Source organism: Carassius auratus, chromosome 12 (genome assembly GCF_003368295.1).
Source record: "Carassius auratus strain Wakin chromosome 12, ASM336829v1, whole genome shotgun sequence".
Lineage (NCBI taxonomy): Eukaryota > Metazoa > Chordata > Actinopteri > Cypriniformes > Cyprinidae > Carassius > Carassius auratus.
This window is the reverse complement of record NC_039254.1, coordinates 20,324,212-20,348,420: the sequence shown is the minus strand read 5'-3', so window position 1 is coordinate 20,348,420 and position 24,209 is coordinate 20,324,212. Positions and strand designations below refer to the sequence as shown.

The 24,209-nt window shown below is 36.3% G+C and overlaps 2 protein-coding genes across 6 annotated transcripts in view; both read right to left on the bottom strand.

The window, feature by feature from the left end:
- LOC113112108 (MKL/myocardin-like protein 1) overlaps nucleotides 1-11,285 on the bottom strand; it is a 30,574-nt gene extending 19,289 nt beyond the window's left edge. For 3 of the 4 annotated variants that reach the window (XM_026277518.1, XM_026277521.1, XM_026277519.1), the window contains exons 1-3: nucleotides 11,155-11,285; nucleotides 10,367-10,437; nucleotides 7,116-7,311 (exon numbers count right to left, since the gene is read on the bottom strand). In XM_026277518.1, coding sequence (XP_026133303.1) covers nucleotides 7,116-7,239 — 124 coding nt within the window. In that variant the 5' untranslated portion in view covers nucleotides 7,240-7,311; nucleotides 10,367-10,437; nucleotides 11,155-11,285. Of the gene's footprint in view, nucleotides 1-3,226; nucleotides 3,540-7,115; nucleotides 7,312-10,366; nucleotides 10,438-11,154 lie in introns of those variants that run through there. The other variant, XM_026277522.1, reaches the window with a different exon arrangement.
- Nucleotides 11,286-11,786: 501 nt separating this feature from the next.
- On the bottom strand, nucleotides 11,787-23,724 carry rgs9b (regulator of G protein signaling 9b). 2 transcript variants are annotated; one of them, XM_026277516.1, is made up of 19 exons: nucleotides 23,356-23,724; nucleotides 21,986-22,082; nucleotides 19,977-20,027; nucleotides 19,724-19,830; nucleotides 19,304-19,355; nucleotides 19,052-19,110; nucleotides 18,810-18,886; nucleotides 17,592-17,673; nucleotides 17,423-17,485; nucleotides 16,782-16,811; nucleotides 16,614-16,675; nucleotides 16,329-16,442; nucleotides 16,127-16,242; nucleotides 15,844-15,931; nucleotides 15,372-15,510; nucleotides 15,197-15,279; nucleotides 14,969-15,092; nucleotides 12,595-13,013; nucleotides 11,787-12,518 (listed from the first exon to the last, which is right to left on the bottom strand). In XM_026277516.1, the coding sequence occupies exons 1-19, from the start codon at nucleotides 23,419-23,421 to the stop codon at nucleotides 12,362-12,364; spliced, it is 1,986 nt and encodes a 661-aa protein (XP_026133301.1). In that variant the 5' UTR covers nucleotides 23,422-23,724; the 3' UTR covers nucleotides 11,787-12,361. The 2 variants fall into 2 exon arrangements, with proteins under 2 accessions (XP_026133301.1, XP_026133302.1); XM_026277517.1 differs by lacking the exons at nucleotides 11,787-12,518; nucleotides 12,595-13,013 and having other exon boundaries at nucleotides 14,510-15,092; nucleotides 23,356-23,718.
- Nucleotides 23,725-24,209: the final 485 nt, after the last annotated feature.

The following is a 24,209-nucleotide window of genomic DNA, read 5'->3' as shown; positions in this document are numbered from 1 at the left end:
TAATTGCCATGAAACAATGCACATTCTTTTAAACGTGAAAAATGACTACATGAGTATTTACACCTGGCTTGTCTCGACTTGTTAAGGGAGAGTCACTAGTGTCAGTTAAGTCTCTTCTGAATCCTTGTCACTTTCTGACTTTACCCAACACGTTTACTGTTTTTGCAGTGAATTAATAAGATTTAAAGCATTTATTCACCAAATTCTGAACTCCTTATCAGTTGGAAATTCCATGGAAAGATTTAACAAGGATACAAATTGGTCTGTGACAAAAGGTTCTTTATATAATCATGTGCAATCAATCAATTTACAGCCGCGGATATGTGAATGAGTCAGTGGATACTATCAATTCGGTCATAAAGCTGGAACGGCAAGAACAGACAAAACAAAGCAATTGATAGGAGCGGTTCCATCGTGTTCCAGTGTTTATGTCCAGAAGATCCAACATAAACAATAAAACTAAATGATACCGATTTGTAGGATCAATATCATTTAAGATTATATTTTTTTTCAACACTCTTAACCAAAAGTACAGTAAAATATGATAACAAAATATTCAAATGTGAAAAGATATCCCAATTTTAAAATATGCAATAAAATAGAAAATATTTTAAAAGATGACAAATCTCAATCAAATTCAATTTTTCCAGCCAGTTCTGAATTTTCAGCAGCATTACTCCAATCTTCTGTCTGACATGATCCTTCAGAAATTATTCTAATATGCTGATTTAGTGCTCAAGAAATTGTTGAGGACAGTATTAAGCGCTGCTTATTTTCAAGGAATTCATGATACATTTTTTGATAAACAGAAATCTCTAAAGAAGAGCATTTATTTGAAATAGAATCTTTAATATACAGAATATACAAATATACAGTAATTTCGGACCAATTTAATGCACCCTTCCTGAATATAAGAATTTATATAAAAAATATTTTTCTGACTCTCTCTCTCTCTATATATATATATATTCCTAGCTTACAACTATTTGGATCATGATATATTAAAGTTCACTTATCTATGTATTTGTTTGAAATCAATGGGGCACACTGAGTTTGGCTGTTGGGTTTGCTATGTAGATGTGGTGCAGTGAAAAAGCAAACAGCACTGTGGATGTGTCTAGCTGACAAAGCACTTTTCATAGCTGAGGGACATGAGCGCATTATTGGTTCTGGCGTACTGCACTTGGGCAAATCAAATAAATCAAAGCAGCTAAACTGATGTAATCTTATAAAGGCCACTTTATTATACGGTTCTGTCTGTGCCTGCAAGTAGTACATACTTCTTAACAACTAAGCCAGAGAATTCTAGGAAGCTTCCTTGTTCCTGGAATACCCATCCATCCTGATTCCAGCCTTGTTGTCACTTTATCATTATCACCACAATAAGCAAGATGTGTTTTCTTGTGTTATGATTCACCTGACATGTTAGTATGCGAGAGAGAAGATGCCTTGATAAACCGAGAGGCTGCTGGGGGATTAAGGCCAGCTGTGGGTCGTGTCTATTTAATGCAAAGCAATGGCTCTCTTTTCCTCCCTCCATCCTGTTATGTTCAGGGCCTGTGTAAGCACGCTGGAGTTAAACTTGGCAAGCACTCCGAAAAGGTTACATAACATAGAAAACCAGAGAGCAGCCCAGAGACAGTCAGGGCAAAACCCACGGCAGAGTAACTGTGCTCTGGAAACCAATAATGATGCAATACGAGGATTAACGGTCTAAATCTTGACCATTTATACAGAAACATCACTGTTATCCAATATTAACTGTAGCAGTGGGATTGAAAACGACTTGAGAGCTTCGATCAATCCATCAGATGCACTTAAAAACCAATGTTAGGATCTCATGGCGACTGCCACAAAAAGTCCACATAATGGTCTTTTATCTAATATCTCACGTCAAGGCACCTCCATCTGGAGGACTGGGCTTTCGCAGATAATCAGTCACTCTTTACGCATACTTCTGCCAGGACTCTGTCAAACCTCCTTGTCCTGGATCTGATTTATAATGTAGCATCAAACATGGTATAGTACGTTTCCTGGTCTTGTTGACTCAGACATTCTGTCCCAAAAGGAGTCTGGTCTTTTCCTCGAGGCTCTGAGCTCCACTGCCAGACCTCAGGGAGAAAACAGCTGGTTTAAACAACAGAGCCCTATCATTGACACATCCCTCCCCGTGCAGATGGAGCAGTTCCAGGGTGGGCTCTCCACAGATCTGTTTCTATAGCATTTCATTCTGGAGAGTTTCAAGTACGAAAGCAAAGAAAGAGAGTAGAAGTAAGTAGTAGAAGTGTGCTTTAGGGGGCGTGTCACCGGTGAATGAATGACTTTTAGGTTATATTGGGCCTATTCCATTCTTTCATTTCTTTTTGCAAGTTTTATGTGCAAAAGAGGGTCATAAAAAAGTTGTTGTGATGCTCAGGAAATTTGAGTTCGATCTGGGTCACGTCCTGTTGGCATTCCCCTTTCGATCAGCCCTATAATAATAATTACGTTTTCCATTTATTTTTTATAATTTTCAATTATTTCATTTTTAGTTATTAAGCCTTGATTAACAATTAATATAACAAAAAAAAAATACTTCTGTTAATTAAATAAAGCTGAAAACACTTTAGTAAAAAAAGAAAATAAATGCTGCCTTGGCAACTAACTGAATTATTAAAACTTATTAATAATTTTAAAATAAATTAAAGATTAAAAAATAAATTAACAAATAGTATAATAATGTGTGTGTGTGTGTGTGTGTATACATACACACACATTAGATAGATGGGTAGATTGACAGACAGACAGACTGAAAAAAAAACTGCTAAAGTTGTCATTAAAAAATAAAGTTGTCTAAATCTTTGATCAAGTTAAAATTAAATGTATAACGGATATTCTTGGAGAATAATTAATCAGCCACATTCCACAACTGTTACTGATTACTTCAATATTTATCTGCAAATGTAAGCCCAGGTATTTTCCAAACACAAAAATGTTAAGCATCTTTAATTGCTAAAAACCTCAACAGTCAACTGCTTGAGCTCAGGATTAAGTAAATGTTGTGGTTTAGTGAGACCTCAGTTCAGACGGCAATAAATCCTGAGCAGTACTTCACAAACAGCGGGCTTAGCTATTAAACAAAGTTGTTAAACCTCAACCTCACGGTTACCACGCCTCAACACGACTTCATTCACATCAGCAATCATCTAACATTAAAAATAAAAATCCAAGAGTGCAAGTACTGTACCTGAATGTATGGCCATATCCTTCCAGTGCAGAAGAATATGGATACGATCACGGCCAATCTTTATTAATCCATTTCAAGACCGAACGACACAACAAAGCTATGAATGAAGCGGAATGACTGAACTCCAGACTGTTCTGCTGAGAGATCCAAGAACGGCAGGGTGTGTCTGTGCCCCTCACCTTCCTCCACTCAGAGCCGGCGTGTGTGTGCACGTCCTACAGATGTGGGTGTGTTAGCACAAGTGTTTGTGTCTGTGGGAGCCAGTTTCTTCCTTATTACTGCTTAAGTGCTGCTTTCAGGCTCCGCTTTCAGCTGTGCTGTTGAGCAACTCCTAGTTTTCCTGCTCCTTGAAGCCATTTTTTTTTTCATTCCAGGAGAGAGGGGAGGAGAGATCAGGAACTTTGTGTCCTGATTTGAGGTCACTGGTTTACTATAGAAGTAAGCGTGTGTGAGCTACAAGCCAGAAACTGAAGTCAAAACACATTCCAGATCACCTTTAGCCCTCTGTCATTGTCCTGACCACCTGCTTTCTTAGGCAGGATTTCTGCTCTGTACACAATGTTATGCAATCAAGTTTAGGACGGCTACCCAACACACATCCTTCCTCAGGGCTCTGTTCTCTCGTGCAAACTTCTTCACTTCAAACTCGCTGCACATTGCTAATTTTGACAACCGCTGCTTGAATTTCCAAGACTAGGCTACTAAGTAGAAAAACTACCTCCAAAAAAGTTATTTGTTGATTCATTGTCCAGCTTTATGTGGCTTGCTAAAAGACTAATTCTCAGACAAAAAGTTGTTTTTTTTTATTATGTTTTTCAGAAACTGTGCTAAAACTGACAAATATAGTCATTGTAACACTAGTTTAAAATAAAATCTGTATGAAACTTTTTTTCTAGTTTTATCAATTCATTATAATTCTACTGCAATTCTACATCCTATTTTCTATCTAAAGGCATTTGAAATTCTATTTTCAATATACCATATTACAATAACATCTAAGTCCCAAATTTTAATTTTTATAAAATTTTTGTTTTTAAGAATGTTACTTGTTTGGAAATGTAAAGAAATGCAAATTTGTATTCACTTTTGAATTTTGACCACAATATTTCTCTATGAACAGAAAGTTTGTTGCGCATACACTGTAAAAAAAATTAATTAATCAAAGCAACCAACTTCAGGACATTTTTGAGTTTTCTCATTTTACTGTATTAACCTTAAACAACAGAAAGTTGAGAAAACTCAAAGATTTCCTACAAAAATAAGTTGAGAAAACTCAAAATCCAAAAGCTGGTTGCCTTAAACTTTTAAGCTTTCTCAACTGTACATTTTTTTATAGTGTAGTATGTGTGCATCAAATGTAAATAGGAGTACTTTACTGTCAATATATCAGTCAGTTACATTATATCTAATTAAACCTGCATCAAAGACTTCAGAAATACAAAAACAAAGTAGGTAAAGTCATAATAAAAAGCCGTAAAAACAGAGATGCTCACTTCGGAACACACATGCACACTGGCTGGCTCAGCCTGAGATATTAGCTTTCTTTAATGCTATCTGAGCAACATTTATAGGACAGTCAATATCGAATTTCGTTCAATTTTTAGATTTCAGGATTTCCCCATTCCATCAGACAGGACTTGGGCTTGGATTGCTGAAATAGCTTTCATTAGGCATTGCAAATACAGCTACAGAGAGAAAAGACTTTCCTTGAAAGAGTCTTTGCCTGCATCTCTTCAAATGCACACTGCTTTGTCTTTACTGTTGTTAACAGTTGTTAACTGATCTGCTCAATTGCAGTTTCTGTGGTTATTTCTGTCTGAAATTAAATCCCTATTTACTTGCTAATAACAAAATGCACCTTATAGCGATCACTTCTGGTTTGTGCAAGAGAAGAGAGAAGTCTTGCATCAACATGTCAGCTACTGTATCGAACCCTCGATGAAGTGCGGCTCGGGGGGCTGAAGACTGAAAAAAGGGAGTGGTGACCGCAGGCCGTGAGTTTCTGAGGTGCTGTCACATGGGAGTTTACCTCTTAACTGGCATTCCTTCAGTTCTGGAAAAGACAGCAACAACATCCCACCGCTCACCTGCCTACCAAAGCAAACCTTACATAATAACAACCCACAGATTTTTCAGAATGAAAGTGCAACCCGTCTGGAGTCAAATCATCCCATGCTGCAGCGTCTGTGCGTCTTCCTGCTGTCTCGGTTTAATCTTCACTTCTTTAAATCATCCTTTCCTCAAAGCTTCCTGAAGTCAGACCGAGTGTCTGCTGTAGATCAGAGAGCTGAACGGACACGCTTTAAAGAGTCCTTCTACATGTCACACAGATTTAACAAGCCATATGTACTGTACTACTCCCACAGGACCAGAATATTCATTCCTTTACGTAAAGAAAACTGTGCATTACATAACTTAATGAATCAGCCATCTGCACAATGCTTATGAATTTCCTTGTTCACATTTAGCATACACACAACTATACATCAGCACTGCAAATTCAACTTATATCAAAAAACACCCTCCATATTTTCACTGTGAATAGTTTCCCCAAAAAATAGACTCTCTTTCCTTCCATTTCACGGCACCCAATGTCTCTGAGCAAATAGCAGCAGTAATAAAGGTAACTGCGTTCTCTTTGTTATCGGCTTTAACACTTGTACGCTTCTGTGCATACAAAGTTGTAACATTGCAACTGATCTAATTGCATCCACAGAACATATCTGGCTGTACATCCTGTTGCTTTGAGAAACTCCACACCACTAAATTGTAAAATCATTCTTCATCTAGTTACCTAGTGGCTAATGAAACGCAGGCTACCTCTACAAAGAAAAGAAGCAAAGACTATTACATTGTACTATTCACCTTTTCTTGTAATGTAAACACCACAGCACTTTAATATTAGCGCTGAGGATCAATACAGATTTGCTGATTCAATTTGATTCACGAACTGTTGATTTGATTGCATTTTTATTTTTATTTTAAGATCATGAATAATTGAAGATTTTAAATGAGCCCTAATGAATATGGTAATAACTAAATACCATGTGTAAAAAAAATTCAAAATTGAGGTCAGTAAGAGTATAAGTCTACATTTACTTGTATAAAGTACAGTGAAAAAAGGAATATTGTAAAATAGTAGTGCTGTCAAACCATTTAACTGCGATTAATTGCATACAAAAAAGGTTTGTTTGCTAATATATGTGTTTATAATGTGTCAATTATTCCGCTTATACTACGGCTACCACACTAACACATTGATCAGAAGATATATTTAAAGGGATTCGTCTGGTTTTTGTACTTAAATCGCTATTGTGAGTAGGATTATTTCTTCCGCATCTCATCCAATGCCTCTGTTGCTAGTTCCAAAACGTCATTTTAAAGCTGGTAATGGAGGCTTGAGCCATGATAGCATTCTAATGCAGTTATTAATGAATTTATTATTCTAATATATATTAGAAAGAGAGCGAGAGAGACAGAGACACACAGAGACAGAAAGAGAAAGAAAAAGAAAGAGAGAGAGAGAGAGAGAGCATATATGAATTAGACTGCAGCAGCTGTTATTACCTCGCTACTGAGAAATGTCATGTGTATTTACTTTTGGAAAATCGTCTGTCATGTTGTTGTTTTTGTTAGTCCTGTAATTTCCGTTATTCCAGCTTTACTATATGTGAAGTGATATGGAACTGTAATGCGATCAGGAGAACTAACTGGAACTACGTTCGCTGTGAATTTCCCAGAAAATAATTGCACACCTCAGAACGTTCGTCAGCCAATCAGATTCAAGCATTCAACTTGAATGTATAAAACATGATATTGAATGGACAGATTGTGTGTTTGGATGACTTAACTTTCAGTAAGGGACTAGCATTAGTGTGCCATAACTCACCATTCTTGCGCTCCTTCAGGGGCGGTAAGCTTGGTACAGACCGCAGAGAGAGTTCCTGAAGCTCACTGGTCACCGCCTCGCTCTGAGGACTGGGCACAGAGCCGCTCCCCACGGCAGACACCATGCTGCCAGGGCTTAGCTCCTCCCCACGCTTGGCTTCCTGCGCTGCCAGGGTGACAGCTGGGTGAAGTCAGACCTGTGATGGGTTCATTACAGAGACGAGGCTGAATTAGAAACCGCAATACACGGATATAAAGAGCATATGGGTATATTTCTGTCATCGGGCATCTTTATATTTTGGAATAGACCAAATAAAGACTTGCTCGCATCCTAAATAAATGACCTTTCTGAGCAAATGTTTGATGCAGCACAGGCTGTACTAAAACAAAAACTGTGCCATGCATTTCCCTATATTAAACCACTCGCTACCACTCGCTAACTTAAACCAGTGAAACCACTGTGGTTGTTACATGTTCTGTAAAAGCACAAAAAAACTACAAGTTCAGACATGAAGTGTTGTGCAACTCACACTGGAACTCACACACACTCAATGTCTTCCAATGTGACTGGAGGCAGCGATTTACACAAGCATGTGAAACAACATCAGGTGGAGAACTCGGAGCCTCCAGCAGTACGTGATTTAGGGAGATTTTTGGAAAACACTTTGTCTGGTCTCGTTTTCGACAGAACAAAGACTGATTGTCTAATCTGCGAGTGAGAATAAGTCAGAGTTCTACACATCTGCTGCTCCGTGCATATTAATTTGTTAAATATTTTGGATAATCTGATAATGAAAACGGCAAATAAAAACTGCAAACCACAGTATAACGCAATGCATGGTATTAATAAAACCAAAATATTTCAGAAGCGAATGAAAATTCAGAAAAATGCAGTTGATTTTAGAACACTTAAGAGTAAAGCACATGATTCATATGCATAACTTGTCTCTTTTTTTATTTTTATTAAAAGTCATCACTCGCTGAATGAAATTGAGCAACCTGCACATTTTCTTTAGTGTTCGCAGCATTTTGTTTTTATTTTAGAGGGTACACACACACACACACACACACACACACACATTGTGGATTATTCTAAATTATCCACTCATCTGTCCACATCTCAATGTTGCTGATTGTGTAATTCAGCCTTCTTTTTATTTATTTGCTTTCATTGTGCTTTTCTTTCTTCATCCCAACAGTCGAATGCATTAAGCAGAAAAACTCTGGCATAAACCCTGGAATGAAGTCTAGGTCAATCCCTGTAGTGGTAAAATCTCCACATGGAGAATTAGACGCAGTTTCCAATGACACATTAAAACAGCTTAAAGTATCATCTGACTAGGAGCACAGTGATGGCAATGGTCATTCTGAGCATTAAAACTGTGGAGATTGCATTCACAAATGCACTTTATGCAACTCTCCACTTGTGAGGTAATGTAGCACATCTACTGACATTAAAGGGACGGTCCACTCAAAAATGAAAATTCTGTCTCCATTTACCAAAGAATATATTTTGAGGAATGTTGGTAACCAAACAGTTTTGGTTTTCTTTGACTCCTGTTGTATTTTTGTCTATATTGTATATGATGTGATTCAATGGGAACCAGAACTATTCAGTTGCCAGCATTCTTCAATATATCTTCTTTTTGTTCCACAGAAGGAATGACATCTAACAGGTTTGGAACGACATGAGGGTGAGTAAATGATAACAGAATTTTCATTTATGGGTGAACTGATTTACTGGAAATAGATCCGAATATGAGAGGAGTGTTCCTGAATGCTGTTCTTATAAAGAGCAACCAAATCAATGTCGGACTATATATCCGAGTTATTGTTTCGAGTAAGCATTGTCCATCTTGTTAGCTAATGCATTCTTCATTAGGATCTCATCAGCATCCAGAGTCTATCGATACGCCAATCCCACCCTCCCATCCCAAGAGAAGAGAGGTGGGGTGGAAAAAAGACAGCATTTCCTTTTAAACAGTTACCTAATATTTGACAAGCCTTTTGGGACTATTTAAAAGTTTTCCTATTGCTGCACGCCTGAGCATTACGGCAAGTTGTGCCCTTTTCTTTGAGAAGTTGTATTAGATTACAGTACATTGTCTCTTGCCAACTATGAAAAAAAAGAAAAGAAAATCAATAACACGTTAATATTAAAACCTGTCTGGCTTATAACATGGCTCTCTAGAACACTCGATTCTGTTCTAAGGTGAAATATTGTTTATGACGATGCGAAACGGTACTTTTCACAATTACTCATGGAAACATACTGGTTCTGCTTTTGCACCATTCCAATGCAAATCAAAACAGCTGAGTGGCAACACTGTGCAACTTAGTAGTTCAAATATAGCAGTTGAGTAGTAAGTTTGTGGTTGGCAGCAGAAATCGATAAATAGAGGCTCCCAACCAGTGGTACTCAGAAAACTTCCAGGATGACTTAAAAATATTTAAAATTAATATATTATTATTAGTATATTCAAATAATTTAACTCTAATTAATACAGAAATGCTAAAAAAAAAAAAAAATCACAAAATTAATCCAATAAAACAAGTGGTTTTTGGTCAAATTTCTGATAATAATAATAATAATAAAAAAAAGTTAAAACAAGCAGCTTTGTCACACTTATAAATCGTTGAGATCCACTGCTTTATGTAAGCATAACAAACAATTTTTTTTTTTTACAGAATCTTTCAATTATTATGCATGAAAGATAAAAGAACTTAATGTTCCATGTTATTGTATGTATTTATTAGACAAGCAGATATACAACAAGCTGAATAATGTACAGTCAGCAGGTTATCATTAAAAAATGAATCCTTCGAGGTGATACAAGACCGAGATGAGACTGATGCGTCCCAGTAAAGCTGCTGGAGTGTACTTTGTAGCAATGACAGACTGGCTGCACACTATTCCTTATATATTTCTGAGAAAGGGATTGTCTTCTTAGAACATTCCAAGTTTACAGGAAAAACAGTGTTCAAACATGCAGTGTTCAGGTCCAGTACACTGACAAGGGGAAAGACATAAAGATCTCTGACATTCCTCACCGTGCAGGTCCACGCCTGCCTTTAACCATCAGCCACAAAAATAATACTAAAAACACATAAATCTTCACCCCATATCCCATTAAACTGACAGAATAACATAATATGGATAGGCACAGCCTTCTGGAGTAGATCAGGAATTCTGAATGTGCCATGCTAGTACAGATGAGTTCATAATCAAATCAATGTTAAATTGCACAATACCTTAAATACGAGATCCACAGCAACAGAGTTCAGCCTCATTTCCACTCACAGTTTGAAGAGCATCTTGAAGGCTTTGTGAAAGAGAGGATCAGCATTTGTAATGAAACTTTGTCCAAATACATAATCATTGCACAATATCCCAAAGCCAAGCATCTAAATTACGCCATGAGTTACAGATAAGTGTTGCCATAGCAGCAGTCAATGCAGATGCTTATGTAATAATCAGAAATGCCTCTTTTATATCAGATCATGAGCATGCAGTTCAAAGAATTGACCTAAATAGGGCAGATTTTATTCATATATATAATAAGACCCTTGAGCTAGCTAGTCTGTGTCCTTCAAGTGGAAAAGGGACAGATTCGCATGTGTTGTTGGTTAGCAGGTGTGTCCCAGCACTAGCTCATCGAATGCTTCATAATTCTCTTAGAAAATAAAACCACGATTCTTTTCTTTTTTACATTTATTATTTTATCGCTTGTTGTTATGCATTCATCACTGATGCGGCATGACAGGAAATGAGAAGCTTGTGTTGCTATGATGCTCACACATTTGAAAATCCATCATGTTAAACGAGACTAAACAGTCCAGATATAGCTGGTCAGATCCTCGTCGCGACAGCTGCGTGTATGTAGTAACAGACACTAGTGGATCAAATGAAATGTGCGCTGAGCAACAATACATGAGAAACGGATGAACTGTCACATACCGCTACTTGTTCTGACTATTTTCAAACTTTCATCGTTTAAAGGGGGACTCACATGCGAACATGTTTGATTTGAACGACTTACCGAGTCGCAAAGTGAAACGCAACAACCGTTCAGCTTTACAAAGGTGTTTATGTACTCAAAAGAATTTAGTGAGGCATCCGGCTACTCTCTGCTGCTGAACCGCAGAGTGCTGTGAAGCCAGTCAGCACAGCCAAAGCACTTCCGGAAAATAAAAGTCCGTTTCAAATAAAAACCTCATGCTCTGCAGATAAAGATGTAACGTTACGAATGCAAAAAATATATATATTAATTGTCTTCCGAATATTGATAAACGTAAAAATATAATAAAATGTAAAACAAAACAAATTTACATTAAATAAATAATAAACAAACAATAACAAATATATAATGATAAATAACATGAAGTAAAATGTAATTAAACAATGTAGTCAGACAATAACTGGTGGTTTTGCGCTTGCGAGACCAATGGCGTTGACTAGTCCTGCTATGAAAATAAGAATTTTGGATGATTAAATTAAGGTAAAAAAATAAAATAATAATAATAAAAGTCCCCATCACCACAAGTTTTTTCCAGTTCCCTCTGTAGGGACGTTTTATAAGAAAAGAAACAAAATGTAAATAAAACAATGCACAAATAATAACACTGGGTGCTGAATATAGCACATGTACCAACTGCACATCAGAATAACTAACTTTGAATGATTTATTGAGGCACTTACACAATTTAAACACGAGTCATGAACAAATTCACATTCTGAAGTGAACTGTAAACATTTGAAAGGTTATACATTCAAGACAGCAAATGTGTATCCACATTCCGTTTTACTGCCGTACTAGATTTACTTCTATGAAAATAACATTTCTTAAAGCAATTCACATTTATGCATGTTTTGCAGCTATATAAAACAGTGAACAAGCTAAGTACAAAATCTTTTTTCCGCACCACTAAACAAACTGACGATAAACAAAACAAAAAAATAAAAATCTCTTAAAATAAGGCCCCTTCAGTCATAAAAGAACAGTGACATCAGAATACGAATTTATGTATATAAAACCAACATTTAAACATATTATACCCAGATCATTGGCTACAATAACATGTAGGCATTACCTAATAGCTATCAAAACTATCATACAGGTCAATTAGAGATGAGGTTACTTCATACATTACTACCACAGCCTTCTCGGGGTTGTAAGACAGAATATTTATGACACAATATTGGTTCAGTGTATTTCCTTCCTCTCTTCTTACTCGTCTATGACTCTTCTATCCAGTTCCATCTTGTTTGGTGACAGTTTCCCACGGACAAATGATTTCTTTCACACCTCCTCTTGCTGTATCAGGAGTGTCATCCTCCTCATCTTCTGAATCAATGGGGTAGATGCGGCATTCAGGTGGGATGTCAACTTTGATTTGAAAAAAGCTGTAAAAGCAGTTTGGTTATTTTTCATATAATGTAAAATCACATTGAAATAAGGCCAAAAAGTGCAAGTACTAACTTTGCAATTCTTCTGGGCTGAGGTTGTGCAATTGGCTCTACTCCCAGGGGCTGTACTTTGCCTCCTCCTGAAGCCACAGCACATTTTGGGGATAGGCTGGCAAAGACAGACGGGGCATTGCATCCTCTGCGGAGGAGTCTGCTCAGTGACAGAGCCATACGAGACTTTGGGGCAGGTGGCTGGTTCTCTTCCTCTGATACTGATGCCTCTGCAATTGATGGGAAATGGGAGGAGGAAGGCCCTCCGTTGCCATCAAACCTCCTCTCTGAGGCTGGAGTGCTGTCGATGGCGACGCTGATGGGAGAGGGACAGGCAGCACTGTTGGGCAAAGTCATGAACCCAGGGGAGGCAGTGGATTGTGCTTCACAAATGCCTGTATACACTGCCAGATGAGGCACAGGTGCTGTGAACCGGCAGAGCTGTGGGACACAGGTCATGCAAAGTATGTATTAGTACTAAATACCGTTTGTGTTGAGTAACCTGCAATTAGGAATAGCCATAGACAATGCAATACAGTACATTTCTGGCAGGAGGTCCATACAAAAAGACAATGAAATGTATATTAGGTATTTTGTGGGGAAGTTGTGGCCTGGTGGTTAGAGAGTTTGAGTCCTAACCCTAGGATTGTGGGTTTGAGTCTTGGGCCAACAATACCATGACTGAGGTGCCCTTTAGCAAGGCACCGAACATCCAACTGCTGTCGAGGTGCCATAGCATAAATGGCTGCCCACTGCTCTGGGTGTGTGTTCATAGTGTGTGTGTGTGTGTGTGTGTTCACTGCTGTGTGTGCACTTTGGATGGGTTAAATGCAGAGCACAAATTCTGAGTATGGGTCACCATACTTGGCTGTATGTCACAATTTGATGTTTAGGGAAAATTGTACTGGTTTTGTCCTCTGGGAAATTATCTGTAGCTTCTGAAAGGCACTTAAAAAATTATATATATATATATATATATATATATATATATATATATATATATATATATAAACAAAATAAGAAAAATTTACACATCTTCATTCAAAAGTTTTCACCCCCATTCCTTGATGTTTCTTGTTTCCTTTTCAAGCATCAGTGACTATTTGAACCTTTGCAACTTTTGTAAGAGTCCCTCAGTGGTCACCGTTATATAAAACTGTGGTGTTCTGTGTATATACTGATTAAATTTAACTGCTTCATAACAGTCTATTCATAACAAAGAAATTCTGTTTTACATATATTCCCAAAAAAAAAAAAAAAAAATGCCTTTGTGAGAGCAGCACAAGCATGACATCTAGTGATCATTATACAATGCACTTCAAAGATTTTCAAGGAACTGTTTTTACTATATATTTGCATCCTATATTTAAAACAGTTGGTGTTACAATCTCAGAAAAAAAAGGTACAAAATCTGTCATTAGGACAGTGACTTTTCATATTAGTACCTTAAAGGTACCAATTAGTTCCTAAAGAGTGCATATTAGTAGCTTTTAAAAAAACACCACCTCAGTGACAGCTGTTATACTTTTTTTTTTTTTCTGAGATAGATTTACATAATTATTTGATTCCATTAAAGAGTATTTAATATCTGTGCTTTGCAAATCTAAAGCTTACTGTAATTTGTATTCTTTGCTTCTAACATATGCTATTATTCATGTTTAAATTAATTAAAAATATATTTTTGACTTCACACTTTGATTAGGAATTGAGTAGAATCAAGCTATAAAATGATTTGAAAACAGCCTGGACCACTCTTGAAGCAAGTCATTGCAGGTTTTAAAATACATGAAGGGCGAGTAAATGATGACAGAATAGAATGTTCTTTCCTAAGTTAATGACATGAGGTCAAAGTTATGCACAAACTGATGAGATACATATATACATTTCACTCAACAACAATCACAAAGACAAATGATGTGACAACAGATGGCATAAATGGTTTTAGTATGCATTTTAATAAATTCATGATTTACAGCACACTTGTAAATTAAACAAACTAGAGGACGACAACATGTGATCATTTTTGGTTGTATGAAATGAAAAAGAGTTTCATGAAGTTCGACACACGAGAGATGTATGACATTTGACAAAACGTAAATATGACAAAGATTAAAAATGATTGTGAATGACTAAACTGTGAAAGAATAACACAATGGCCTCCTAAAAAGGATAAATGGATCAAGTATATTTCTAAAAAAACTAGAAATATCTGTGTAATATTACAAACACAGCAACATGCTCTCTATATAAATAAATTAGCTTGCAAATCTGTTTATTGCTTTGATCAGAAAGGTGGTTTTCCTTTTTGATTATCGTAAATATTTGCTTGTATCTATTCTTCATGCTCTAGGTCTCTAGGTTCACTTTGTCTGTTTCCTTTCCAGTTTGCTCATGACCTGTGTGATGTCCACTGGGCCACTTGCTGCAAGTTTGGCCTTCTGTTCTTCCTCCTGCTGTCTGAGGATGATGGGACTCAGGCTGGGCCGCCTTCTTTTGGCATTCTGCTCCAACTGCGTCTCACTAGGAGACATTTGAAATGAGTAAAGAATATTTTTAATGTCATTTATGCATTATAAAGCAGTTTTAAATATATATATTGGAACAAAAAGAAAGGTGCATCTCACGTAAATCTGTGTTGTTCAGGAGCAATGGCCTTCTTCTGAGTTTCCTTGAAGACTGGGGACTTGAGATATCGCCCGTATGAGTCCTTTATTAAAGACCATAGCCAAAATTAAAAAATTCAAGTTTGTAAACAGCACAAGGCATTTGAGATGCAAAATCTTTCATAAGAGCAGAGACCTTTTTCATGAGCATGTAAATGTGGGTCTGGGCAGCATCCAGCACATAACGGTGAGGATGTGCCAAACCCTTCACTGTTATGTCCATTGTTTTGCCATCAATGTTGATCCAACGTGGAGCTCCACGAGCCAGAAAGGTCCTAATCAAATGAAAATAAAAAATCCCAGCGTTAAATGCTGATATTATTAATTTATTTATTAGTCATTAGTTTCATTAATGATTAAAAGATTAAGGGGGAAAAATATGAAATACATTATATAATATATTATATAACATAATATGAAAGTATATATTTTATAACTCTAAAAACTGTTGCTATGTAATTGTATTTCGAAAAGATTATATATATATATATATATATATATATATATATATATATATATATATATATATATAATCAATTAAATTATTACATTTCAGCTGCTGAAAATGGTTGTTCACAGAAGTAAACTGCCAAAAACGTGTTCCTTACTTATATATCTGCTGTGCTTTTTCTTTCATTGTCTCAGCAGCGCCCCATTTCAGATCCTCACACGCCTCCCAGAAGGCAAGATTCTCACCTATTCAGTAATCAGATTCTAGTCACAATCTCCTCTAATAAATAATAATCATTGCAGTTTTGAATATGAACATCAACAATTAAAATGCATTTTTAAAATAGGGTCGACCTAAACCAACAAGTCACCTAATAAGTCCGTTGGCAACATTGTTCAAATGTTAGCATCTTACGGGAGCAAGTTTAGAAAAATGCATACCACTGAACTCTTTTTTAAGGAAAAGCCGGAAATCGTCCCTTCCCCGCGGGTCCATAAGCAGTTCTCCAAAGCTAAACGTCCAGCGCTCCACCCTCATTTTAGTAGGCGTCTCAACACTGTATGAACCAAACACACGATATTTCATCAAATGTTTAACAAAAACAAGCTTTTGTTTAAATAAAAATGTTTGTATCTGGCTCACTTTGGCATGTTGAGGGTCCAATAGGTAACATCATCTGTTAACCAGGGGTTGCTTGGGAGGCAGGCGTGGAGAAATGGGTCGTGCTCTTTGTATGTTGTTGTGTATTTAACAAGTCTGCAAAAAAATGACATAAATTATTAATAATAATATACATATTTTTAAATTATATTTTAATATAATATAATATAATATAATATAATATAATATAATATAATATAATTAATTGTTTATTTTTTGAATATACAGGATTCTACCCATAGCATAAGTTATATCAGAGTAACATACGCTCCAATTGAGACAGATGACTTCACCCTTGGTCTCATGATACACTGCTGAGTGAACATAATCTGCAAGAAAGCGCAATAATTCATTGGTCAATAAATAAATGAATAAATTTGATCATTGCTTTTTGCATCTAAATATCTGTGTTGGTTAAAGTTCTTTGGTACTTACAATTCTTCTGTAGTAGTCAGGTGTTTTTTTCTGTAAAACAATTTTAGAAACAGTTTAAGTGCAAAGAAAGGAAGTGGTGACTCTTTCTAAAGGACAGTGTTGAAAGCAAAGGATTGACATGTGAGCATGTTTGGGATGAGAGTCTGAAGAGAGAGTGAACAAGGTCTCTTTGTGGACTTGCAATGTCATTTTAAAAAGCATGCACTCATATTTCTATTAAACAGAGTCCATCCGACTTCATGATCCACTGAGTGTGTGCTTTCATTTTGTAGTCATCTGCTGTTTCTTGTCATGTCTCTCAACAGATAAGTTTAGGAATCTGTAGTAAAGAAAGAGAGAAGGGTGTAAAACAACGCTATTTTATCGAATACGATCAAGCTTTTGCAGTGGCAAGCAGTCAGATTACGATCATTGAAATCCTATTGGATATAAGCTGACATACTAGAAATATCCTTGATAAGCCCAAGCTCTCACCACAAATATAATCTCTCAGTGTTATATATATACAGCCACATGTCTTATTACAAGATTCTTCATCCATCAGACCTTCTATACTGTATTTGGAAGGCCTAGTTGTCATCTTGAATGTTAAAATATATGTATTTTTCTCTTTAGAAGTAATTTTTCACACATACCTTTACCTCCTCTATGTTAGGGTCGACCATCCTGTCGTGTCCATAGTCCATGGCACTAACTGTTCCTGGCTGTCGAGTAGAAATGGCACAATTGTACTTTCACATCTTTAAGTCACTTTGCAGGGAAATATGTCACTTTAATTGACCTTATATACTCAGTCTAAAGGTAACTCACCGGTGGCCGATGTACAACCCAGTAGGCCCGTTCCTGACAGTCAAAAACCACCCGGTCTGGCTTCTTCCTCTCTTTACCCGCTCTACACAGAAAAGCAATATGTATTTTACAATGCTGGCCAAAATGATTAGAAAAATATTGATAGTTTTTTTTGCCTCCAAAACATGATTTCATTTCATAATGTTCATGAAACATACAGATGGTTGCTCTGAGCACAACAAATATCAGATGAAGTGAGTCGTACTGTTTTGTTTTTGTCCACTTTTAACTTTAATATTTGGTATGACTACCTTTTGGAGCAATCAGTGAGCAGTATATTTCCTGAGTCATCCCATGCCTTCTGCAACTCAAGCTGAAGGCTTTCCTTTGAATGTATAATAGATCTGTCCAGTTTATTTTTCAACTCGCCCCAAATTTTTCTCGATGGGGTTGAGGTGCAGACTTTGAGGGGGCGAGTCCATCATTTTCAATGTTCCAGAAGATTCCTTACGCCGCATGTAATTCTGGCAGTAGTCTGATTTATGGGTATTGTAATGACCATTTCAACAAAAACAACTGAAAACTCTAAAATTTGCCAAGGCTTCTAATAATTTTGGCCACCACTGTATATGCTGAAGAAAATAGCTTTATAAACAAAATACACACTGCCTTGCCAAAAAGTTGCTATTTGGATTTAAATAAGCAAGTACTAAAGGGTCTAGGATTGGATTATTTTGCAGTGATTAATATATTTTCGGCAACAATTCTTTTTACTCGAATTGTTGCAGTGTGTAGTGTTTAATAATAATAATTAAAAAAAACAAGTCTGAAAAAGCGTCTAGGATGACAATGACCAGATTCATTGGGCTCAAATTGTGAAGAGTGATTCAGAGAGCATGAGAAATCATTTTCACACATGGGTTTGGTCGCCATAGAGTTGTGTCCGTAACCTTTCTGAAAGTCTTTGAGATGTGATGAAGTTGGCTTTTAAGAAGAGTTTGTCTATCCTATTGTCAATACAAGATCTGGGCCAAAACTTAATGCAACTCTTGATGGAAATAAATGTGGTGTTGCATAAGGTTGTTGGAGCAGTGCCACAACGAATACACACAGTAATCAAAGCTAAAAGCTGTCAAATGAAAAATTTAGAGTGTGCTAGAGAACCTGTGTAGACACGGATTGATTGAGCAATGATAAATCATAAGTATTCTGCAATATTTAAAGTAAAGTGTGACCCACCTGTACTGCTCTTTGGCTTGCATTACAATAAAATCCCACTTGTGATTCATCCATTTGTAAAGATTGTTGTACTGTTCCTGAGTAGAGAAACAGACACATTTTATGTCTAATCTTTTAATTTATCATTCAATTTTTTTATAGTGACTTCCTCTTCCTCTGCATAACAACATAGGATTTCAGAGACATTAATATATATTTAATACATGTGTATCAAGACGATGAAGGATAAGATGTTCAATTACCTGTTCATACAGCTCCAACATCCCTTTCTTCCGTATATTTCTCTTTGCCAAATAAATTGCTGGGAATACACATATAAACATCTGACCTTGCCAGTAAAAGCCAATTTAAAGATGTGATATGACTCAACATGAAAGCAATTTATCACATTCTTTATCTCCGACAGCTGTTTGAAGAATAATGAATAATCTCACTGTGAATTATTGCTATGACAACCCATCAGCATGGATGAAAAATGAAAGATGATTACACACCATAGTCTGTGTCTTCCACCGGCCACTGCTGCGCAGGCCAAAAATATGGAGTCTGGAAGAAGACATGTACAGAAGAAGAAATGGAAAAGATTAGTACACAGCATATGGAAAGAAGAATTCCTCTCCTGTATGCTCACCAAGGCTGCATGTATTTGATCAATAACAGTAAAATAAGTAATATCACAACCGCTTCGTACTGTAATATATTTTTTAAATGTTAATCATTTCTGTAATGGGCAAAGCTATATTTTTATCAACCATTGCTCCAGTCTTTAATGTCACATGATCATTCAGAAATTATTCTAATATGCGGATTTGGCGCTCAAGAAACCAAACGAACAAAGTTGTAAACAGTTGTGTGGCTTATCATTTTTGTGAAAACCATAATGGTAATTAATGTAATTTGATTGTGAAAGTTACCTGAAAGCGGTACAGGGATGTGTCTGGTTTAAGCATGAGTCTCTTATGGTCTTGTAGCGGATAGATGTACCCAAACGCCACCATCATAGTCCCCATAGCTCGGGCTTCTAAGCATTTAGAGTGAGAACGTTACTTAATGCATTTAAACAAGACCCAAGTGAACAGTACGGCATCTCACACCGTCAATTTGCATAGCAAGAATATCTATTAGCATAATAATTTAAAAAGATCTGGAGTGGGATATGTGACTTACCCGCAGCATCTATTTTGAATCGATTAGCGATCCATGCAACAATATCTTCCCCTGAAAGAATAATGTACACAATAAACATGTTAGAAGTTAAAGTAACACATTTTAGAGTAATAAAAGACTCAGTGGGTGGGAATCTTGGCCTTCAGATTGAATGTGCCCACCAGGAGTCATCAGCAAAACAAACACACCAGGGTTATTATGGTTAACCAAAACAACAAAATTTAATTAAGATAAAAAACATAAATAAAATAAACATGAAAAATCTGGTATTTGAAATACATTAAAAAAAAAAATATTTAGTGAAGCACTATACTAAAATAATGAAGAAAAAAAAAGAAAATCCATAGATACATATACTGTATATATATATATATATATATATATTAAAATGACAAAAACATACAAATAAAAAAATCATAACAATAATAAAAACTAGTATCTCAATGTTACTAAATTAAAACTATAGAAGTATCCAGACAGCAAGTCAATACTAATATGAGCATTTATGAAACATAATGAGAAACTATTAAAGCTGTTCTCATTTTCTCTGTTATGAGTGTCACTGAGCGGATATTAAAAAAATAAAGCAAGTTTTCAAACAATCTTTGCAAATGCTCCCCCGACATCACAAACACAGCTCTAATGGGTCTATGAAAGTGAAGGCATCTCTTATCCAGTAATATAGGCTACTTTCAAAAAAAGGTCCGACCTATTAGGAATACTTTTAACTAGAAGTTTAACTTATCAAGAAGAAACTACGCAAGTTTCTCATAATGAGTTAAACAAACTTTCCATCTAATTCCTCCATCTCTGTAAAAACTCTACCAATGTTTATCCTTTCTTTACATTGATAATGGTCCTGAGCCTTCCACAGAAAATAGAATATAAATATATATATATTCGCAGCTGGACACGTTAATGATTTCTCTTGGTTTATTTCTCTTGGTTCATGTCAAATTAATTTTGATAAATAAGTCGCACCTGACTATAAGTCACAGGACCAGCCAAACTATGAAAATAAGTGCGACTTATAGTCCGGAAAATACGGTATATATAGACCACTTAAATTATAGATAGATCAGGCTTTGAAGAGATCTTCAACCAGTATAATAAAAAATGGGTGCCTACAAAAAAATAATAACTTGCCTACCCTAGCTTTAAGTGGCAGAGAGGAATCTACGCAAAATAAAAAAAAAAGCTCAATTGGAAGTAAAAATGGAGGCAGAGAATAATTACAAAGTAATTAATTAGTATATAATTTATATGATTTTGTATCAAATTTATATGATTTATCATTTTAGCAGGCTTTTAAATGAGATATTCATAAAGCGTATTTCAGGTGAAAACAACAGTGAGTATAAGACACAAAACAAAGGTGCATTCTTAAAATAGGTATCACGCTATGACTCGGTGAACCGCTGTGTGTCCCGCTGAGCTCCTCGTGATAGGAGACTAATGAGAAGATCTCTGCAGGGGTGAATCTGAGTGGCTTCATTAGGGTCTGCTAGCCTGAGGAGCAAACCAGATCACTTCAATGAATTTTTAACTAAAAACCTCAGGTGTCTTTCCACTGTATAAATGATATCAAAACCGCTCTGAATCATCAGAGGCTCCAGTTTAACTCCAGTTTAAGCAATCACAAATTGAAGTTAATCATACTCTGTATGTTACATGTAGCTGGCTGACAGCATTAAGACCAACCGAGGAGATTACAAGAGCTCTCCTCCCTGAAAACATGCAGCCTATTGGAGACAGTAACTGCAACCAGCTGCTCAGAGGTTGTCATGGCAATAGATTCTTCAGTCTCAGACCCACATAATGCATGGACCGCACAGATGACTAGCGCTCCCTGAAGAGTAAACTAACTGCACAAATCAATACAAATGAGTGGGTGAGCCTACTATTTTCAATTACAAATGCTGGGTCTTACATCTCATAGATTTCATCAGCTTGAAACCTGCAAAGATTGGCTCTTGAGTAATAGCAGCAGGTATTTCTGAGGATCTCACCTGTTAAAGCATGTGGGATGGTGGTGATTACAAGCCTCTGGGTCTGAGACTTCACTCCAGTTTTGGGGTCCTGCATCTCCAACACCACGCTCTCCACCTAACATGCAAAAAATGTGATATGTATAATATAAAAACATCTATTTTTTAGCTTGTGGCAGGCTGTGTGCACATCTCACATCTCTCTCCCTGCTGGTTCATGGTCTGAAGGGGCTGCGACTGACCTCTTTGAAATATGCTCTGTGATTGATTTGTGACTCAGCTGTTTGAAGTTTTTCTTGCTTTGTCAGGCTCTCTGGCTTATGAAGACTGTTTGTGAACTCTTGCTGCACCCTGGTCTAGATCACAGAAAGCTCTTGGCCGAGTTATTGGGTTATTATTATCCATGCATTGGCAAAGAGCAAAGCAATGCACTAATAAAACATATTTTAATGGAACACACTGTCGGGGATCACTTCAAACGTGCAGTTTGAAGTATCATAGTGATAAAATAGGGACTGCATTATATGAGAGGCTCATGGCAAAGCTAGACTAATACCATTAGCACACACTGACCTTACCTGAGAGTAAGCTGCTGATAAACAATTAACACTTACACTGTGAAATTGTTTCAATTCATATGTCATAACATATTTACAATGCATATAAAATCTAACAATTTCTTTAATTTCTAAATTATGTAATGAGTTTACATTTTTATTGCGTTTTTATGAGTTTTCTTCATCATTAATTCATTTTAAAGTGATTGAAAAGTTTGATTTTTGACACCACTTTCATTTCAGTCATTGTAACAAAGCAACTGATTTTACTTTTTTAAAATTTAATTTAATTCATTAATTAGAGGGGGGGTAATATTGTTGTGAGTCAGCACTTAGTAATAATAAAAATTCATTTTGTAACTGTAAAACAAATCAACAAATTTTAGGAAGTGAAAAAAAAAATTTAAACGTAAATTTAAAAAAATCTATGTACAGAGTCAAATCAATAAAAAATCTTGACCTGAAAGCGATGTATTAAAAATTATGCATGTATGTAAATGAATAAATAAACAAATAAACAAAACAAAAAGACAAACGCAATTTCTTTTTTTTTTTTTTTTTTTTTTTTTTGGCACATATGCTACAAGACGCTTTAAATATTCTGAATGGATGGGATCACCAGTGAAAGTGAAATTGACAGCCCACAAAACTACATGGATTATTTATATTACTGGGCTCAAATACAGCAAGACAAACAGAAATATCCCTGGATCTTAAAGCATGAAGGATTCCTTGTTAGATTATAGAAATCAAGTGTAGCATTATTCTCATCTCATTCGCGAGAACGTAAATAACACAGATGGTGATGAGCTATGGATGATGCTCTCAACCCACCTTCTTCAGGCATGCCATACGCGGTCTGAATCGCTGCCCATGGTCCCGGACATTCCTTATGGTCATGTTCGCTTCTTCACGACACAGTCTGTCGACGGTCGAAGACGAGAAAATGGAAAGGGGAATACTCGGTAGCTAATCGTACTATCGTTTTGACGGTGTCTAATCTATAATCATCACTGATGCTCACAAAGACGATGGCTGTGTGCGCCAATCAGGTAACAGCTCTGCTCATGAAGGTAAACCTGTGTGTGCTGAGGGCAATGATTACAGTAACGCGTCATGTCCGGTAGGTGGCGCTGTGGTATCATCTTTTCTCACATGAAGTCTATAGCAGGGACCTGGGGCTGACAACAAACTACATGATTAAAGCCTCTGAACTGGATTTATGATTATTATAATCCATAAATAACAAGGGATTCGAGCATGAAGTGTAGAAACCCTCTTGTAATTGTTGGGATTATTATTATTATTATTCTCTAGACTCTTTAGGTAAAAAAATAACATAATAACTTGATAATGTGAACGTGATAATATGTCGTGGCCACCAGATATTAATTTGTGGGAACATCATATTAACTCGTGGGAGCGTCATATTATGTCGTGGCCACGATATCATTTTTTCGAGGTAACGACATCCTTATGTTGTGGCCTCGAGATGCTATGTTGAGGGAACGACATGTTTTTCTCGTGGCCACGAGTTTAATGCGTAAACAAACCTGTGTGACCATAGCAACCCAGGATTATCAGAGATGGAATCATTTATATTTTATTTTGAATTAAGTAATTATTTTATTATTTATACATATAAAATGTATGCATTTATGACATTTTATGTTAATCTCGAGCATTTA

What these genes read in the sequence shown, in the direction of transcription:
- rgs9b (XM_026277516.1), bottom strand. Translation starts at nt 23,421, where the DNA reads ATGACCATAAGGAATGTCCGGGACCATGGGCAGCGATTCAGACCGCGT. An exon ending in TCGACCCTAACATAGAGGAG is followed by an intron (nt 16,812 to 17,422) that starts GTAAAGGTATGT and finishes ATTGTTTTACAG; the next exon opens with AAAAAAACACCTGACTACTA. An exon ending in CTGACTACTACAGAAGAATT is followed by an intron (nt 16,676 to 16,781) that starts GTAAGTACCAAA and finishes GCTTTCTTGCAG; the next exon opens with ATTATGTTCACTCAGCAGTG.